We start from the raw sequence: 6,000 nt of genomic DNA, 5'->3' as shown, positions 1-6,000 counted from the left end.
ACAATGACATCATCAACTCAGTGTTTGCATATTCATATCGACCGTTCATGAAATGCTGTGAGAATTGGTGAAACTTTCACAATTTCATAACTTTCCTAATTTTTATCAGTTTTGATCAAATTTTCGCTGTCGTACATGTACAATTTTTACTCTTTATTATCAGACTTACTTTTAACTGGTCATGAATTTATTTTTGTCTTTTTAAGGGCGTGGCATATAGGACATGGGTAGAAGACGATAATCAACGACAATCAATATTGGAACACTGCACGAGTACTGTCTTAAAAACTTACCGAGGTAAATATTTATTAGATTTTCGATAGTCATTTACTCTCTTTTCAAGTGGACAACATTATACAATGATTCAAAGAGAGATAGAGTACACTGTTTGCGGTTCAATGAAAGAGTATTGTCAAAGTGCCGCGGAACGTACATCATTAGTGTATGTGTGTTTAAGATTTGTTTGTCTCCATTCTGGAGCACGTACATATTTAGACAATAATCGTTAATCCAGTTAGAGCACAACGCTCCTTGTAAGGAGTCTTTCGAATCAGAATGATATAAATATATATTATGAACTTCGATTCTAAAATGCTAAAATAGTATATGCTTTAATACCTGACATGCAAACACATTTATGACATTTTGTACCTTTTTTCCAGTGGAGAGGACATTTTGGAGATGATTCGCAACATAATAAATCGAGAAAATGTCAACTCCTTTTATGACAAGATCTTCTTTTTTTTTAACTGATTGATTGCTGTGTGAGAATTTGGGTAATTCTCGGACTTGAATGGCATTTTCTCTTCCATAAGTTTCCTTTTGGGATTTAAAGTACTATTTTTGTCATCAAAGGAAACAAAACTGAAAGCATCGTCTGACTTTCTTTGACTCTCATGCTCCTTGGGTTGTACCATCCCTTATACAGTAATAAAATGCTGCCGTCTTGGACACAAGCTGTTGGAACTTAATCGTTTTTCCCCACAAAATCCCTCTATGGATTGCTTTCAGAATATGCACACGATGTCCTACAATATTATGTACAGATGTTTTGCACCATTTCTTTTGTTAATACCTCACATTACGCTTCACATTTCCTTCTTCATTGCAGATGATAAATGATGATATATTTGCATGTCATATGTTAATAGATATACGTACATAATATTTGTTATGTCTCTGATTTGTGATGACATAATGCTGCATTCTCGATGAACGTTTTAAACTCCTATTATACATCCGATTAAAATCTCGACTGAAAAAAAGCAAATGAATTGTAAATTCTCGGTAACGAAAAATTCTAGGCCATGAGCTTGCATTTAGATATGATTATATTAGAACGGACATGTATGATTAAGATATTAAGGAACAATCCTTATAAATTACAATCAATATAATCATTTCTGCCACAGTATTGTTCAGTATTATTTTAATAACTTTACAAAATGAGTACAAATAAGCAATCTACGAGCTACAACAGCAACAGCGCATGCGTGCATAAACCTCATTCACAAACCACATACGCATTTGGCACACACAAAATACACAGAAGACATTTCATCATTGCATAAAATCAGTTGCCTTTCTTTACTTTACATTTTTTTTCGTTTTTACATACATCATAAATAGATGAACAAGAACACGTACATACCGTCATAATTATGTTTATCTCGTTAAAATGCGTTTCACAGATTTTTTGTAATCTTTCCAAACTTAAAAGAAAAAAAAACTCTTTGAAATAAAAATTTCCTCATTTAATTGTCATATTTCTATCGGCAACAGAAATTTTGATGTCACTTAGACAATGCACAATATTTGAGGGAAGCTCAAGTTAATTTAGCAGAACGTAAATGTTGATAAGGTCATGCATAATTACTCTGTACACAAGTAAAATACACCAATACGATGACAAATTTGAATATAGTTTTGTAAAAAGTGTACAATTACATCACTTCTTCACCGTGGAACCCGGGCAAAACACCATGAGAAATGCTGAGTATTTCATTCATACGAGTTCAACCGTGTTTAACCGAGTGTGGCGGCCTTGGTGAGAGTGGCCCATTTATTACAACGGCTCGTAACGTAGCAGCGGGGTAGTCTCTCGTCCATGCTTCGCCCAAACATGCGTCAATTCCGCAGAATTCAATCAAACTTCAACACGCAATAATATACACAGTACACTTTCACACTGCACTGATTCCAACATCATCGCTTCTCATTCATGTTGTTTTGCAGCTGTAACAGATTCGCGCTTGCGTTTCCTTTGCTTCATATTCCGCGGAGAGAATCCCTCAAATAACCGTCGTGAGAATGCTTCTCGCTGACTTCAATGTGTCTACAAGTCTTTAAGTCGTCATTCCCTCGCTCCTTCCGCAGTCCTTCCTTACACGTCTAGTCTTCATTGTGATTTAGTTTCTTTCTGCAGCGACAAAATTTCTAATACCCAACGTTGATGGCACCATTGTAGATTGATTTGCGTCCATCAAAATTTATTTCTCACCGTTTCCGGCGCCATCCGGGCGAGATCGACGCGTGTTTTCGTGCAGCGAGTGCGTCGTCCTGTTCGAGAGCTGAACTAGTGTCTTCGACATTGAATACATTATCACGCAAGAGTCGCTGAAAATGACCGCTCAGAAATGCGATCATTATCGAGAAAGGCAGAAAGGCAGGTTGCAGAAGTGTTCACGCCCACGGGTTGTGAATTTATGTTGTTGTCATTCAAGTGGAAGTCCTGTTTTGTTGTTTTGTTTTTTTCTTTCTCTCCTGCAGTTGCTTCGTGAAGTCTGTTTGGCTTAAAAGTCTGAAATAGATACAAAAGAAAATTAATTTCAGGTGAGCTTCTTTAACTTCATGGTCTTGATTAAAAGATATTAGTTTACGCTCAAATAGACTACCCAAAATAACTTACATCGTTATCAATTACATGTTTTCCAATTAAAATGATGATTTTCCGCCTATTTTGTGCCATTTTACGAGTATTTTGTTTACCAATAATTATTTAGGTAGCCCATACTTGAATCAATGTGTGATTAGGATGACATTTTCAACCAACACTGTTCGTTAAGCCACCTTCCAGCATTTAATTACCATGTTCTTCATTTACCCATTCTATACAAGATTTTGAAATCCTCACCAACTTCACACAGGGCTTTACAATGTCTCGTAGGTAATGGCGAGGTAACAAAACACTTTATGGAATAAGTTTTAGATTCCATGCAGAATTAATCTTTCTCTTTTTCTCTCGATCAATATGGGTGCAATTTAGAAATCAATTAAAAAGAGAATTCTGACGAAAAGCCTCCTTTCGCGTAGGATTGGGCAGAATTACGGTTGTACGAAAATAAATGCCAAGGAAGGCACGGAAAAGGGACAGCTTTATAGTTACTAATAATCATTTTATTTCACCGGGCTGCTCGCACACACTTCGTTTTATGTGCTACCGGTGCTCTGTAATGAGGCCTATTGCAATGCCTCTTATTAAGTGTTCACGTCGAATCAGAAATTAGGTACAGACGCATGACAACCCAATTATTATTTTGTAGGTCTAACTGTTTTGCAAGACCCTATTTGAACATGACGATCAGCCTGGCCAATTTTGTTAGAAATCCAGTTAGTAACTTTGCTATCATAACGCCCTCTACGCCATCCTTCACTAATACGAGAGGTAGAGAAATGGCATAATACCATACAACAACTGACCTGATAAGCATTTGTATTCCATATCCGAGAAGAAGACCATTTCTTGTGAGAAGCAGTAGAGTCCTAGTCGCCCGCCTCGTAACGTCGAGTCGTAGAGGGGACCGGAGTCGGCCAGCACGCTGCTACCTTCCCATGCTGTCACCCTGTGGAAGATAAGTTGAAAGTTTCCATGGTTACCGGAGTAAGAATGACGATTTTAACCTATCACATGGAAAATGTAAGCATGTCATGGTTTCCTAGTTTTGTGCTGTGAGTTCCTGTTCCTTTACAAAGTGCACAGGGCTGCAGTGTGGATGGTGATGATAGCACAACTTTGTTCTTTGACAACCATTTTGATCATCATCGGGGTCCAAGACTCAGATATAATAAAGACACAAGCAGAAAGTCTCATTGAAGGGGTGGGGTTCAGGTAACACGCGGGTTAACCAAAATCAAGACGATGTTAACTTTAAAGGTATAAGTCGCTTATTCTTTGTCATATGATGACAATTGGTATCAGCGACAATTGCAACTATTTCCTAAATATGACGTCATTTCCCATAAATTCAGGTATTGTCTAACATACACCTCATGAAAAAAAAAAGTCTAATTCATCAATGTTTAATTGTTGAAGTAAAGTAAACACTGAGATAGTGCCTTCTACAGGAGTGATCACTGGACAAGAAATCAACACTGTTTCTGATCTGGCATATGAGGGTGCCCACAAACTGGTGGTAGCTCTGAATCAGTGACAACTATCGTCGAGATCTTAACTAGAAATGGGCGCGCAGCAGTTTGGAATCACATGCGGGTCATTGTGGAAAGACTTGTTTGTATTGCAACGTCCAATTTTCATGTCTTTGCCTCAAATATTTCTGTCATTAACCATTGATTAATTCAATGTGGAGATTGAAAGACAAAGTATAAATAAGGAACAAGAGACTTACGAAAAGCAAATCCATTTTCTGTGCTATTTTTTCTTTTTTTCGCTATATATCAAGTATTGTATAACTTTCTTCAGACAAAATCTGGTAAAAGTTGGAAAGCTGGCAATCCCACTCCCCCCCCCCCCCCCAAAAAAAAAGAGAGAGAGAGAGAAAAAAAAAAAGAGAGTGTTAACACTTTCGAGACACATAGGTTAAAATAAGGATAGAAAGGAAACTCGGTAATGTTGCATCCCTAAGAAGTGTTCGTCCTCTCCGCCCCTTTCGGCACTTCCTGTCCTCTTTCATTTGTAGCTTATTGTCTGCCAGCAGCATCACTGATGCCACATATAACAAAAACCTTCGGGCATCCACCGACCTGAGGGTCAGCGGAAGGGAGCGGGACAGGGTGCGAGGAGTGACCCGCTTTCTCCGTTTCTTTGTGCACGAGACTGTCGTCACGGCGGCACCTTATTTTGAGGCCGATCCGGCCAGAGGGGGGAAAGGAAATTTCTTCTAATTGAACTATGATGCTTTGAACAAAGAGATCTGATTCTGGAAATAAGTTCACGAACCAGGATAGGTGAAATTAGTCTGTCGCTCTGGTGGTGTCTCTTTGGCCACCACAAGATTTGTTCACGTATTTCTAAAAGATTCGTTACTAAAGATTCGTACATAGTCTTGAATATTTCATAATAAACAAACTAAATTCTATTATTGAATTATTTGTTCCATCGATGTGATATAATGAAAATGTTTTGCTAATTTTGTGATCTGCTTAAATGTGTGCTGCATCTAAACGTTCATGAACTGCAAAATTGCTTACATGACCATAGTACAGTCGCAAAAGGTGCAATAATCGTTGGATTTAAAGGGTGTGTACAGTTCTGGTCGAGGTGAGGATTTAGCTTTTAACGTTTTGCGAGATATTTAGAAACCACTCTATGAGATGTCAAAGAGCATCCAGTTCTAAGGGGTATCAAAAGTTTATTCGATAAAAATCGGTTTTGAAATGGCTGAGATATCCAAAAACAAGGTGAAACAAAGAGATCCTAATAAAGTTGTGGCATGTCGCCTTTTATTATTAGCACTTTTTTGGAGATCTCAGCCATTTGAAAACCAATTTTCATCAAATAAACGTTGAATCCTTCTTAAAATTACATGCTCTTTCATATTTCATAAGAGGCTTTTCATTATCTCACTTAGGAATGTTCAAAACATGAATCCCCACTTCAACCAGTACTGTATACAGTCCCTATAAATGTGACAGCTTGTGTGTGTGTTTCCGCTCTTATACTTACAACTCATTTTTGCTTCCTTACTTTTTATCTTTTTCAAATATTCATGTAGATGAGTGATTGTAGCCCTGGTTGTTGTTATTTTTTTCGGGGGGTGGGAG

At 37.6% G+C, this 6,000-nt stretch overlaps 1 protein-coding gene across 1 annotated transcript in view; it reads right to left on the bottom strand.

Annotated features, from left to right (window-relative positions):
- Positions 1 to 282: 282 nt before the first annotated feature.
- LOC140234163 (thrombospondin-2-like) overlaps positions 283 to 6,000 on the bottom strand; it is a 72,743-nt gene continuing 67,025 nt past the window's right edge. The window contains 2 exon segments of the mRNA XM_072314239.1: positions 283 to 2,800; positions 3,700 to 3,842. Of these exon segments, the coding sequence (XP_072170340.1) occupies positions 2,793 to 2,800; positions 3,700 to 3,842 (151 nt within the window). The 3' untranslated portion in view covers positions 283 to 2,792.

Source organism: Diadema setosum, chromosome 1 (assembly GCF_964275005.1).
Source record: "Diadema setosum chromosome 1, eeDiaSeto1, whole genome shotgun sequence".
NCBI lineage: Eukaryota > Metazoa > Echinodermata > Echinoidea > Diadematoida > Diadematidae > Diadema > Diadema setosum.
This window is presented reverse-complemented; position numbering and strand designations above follow the sequence as displayed.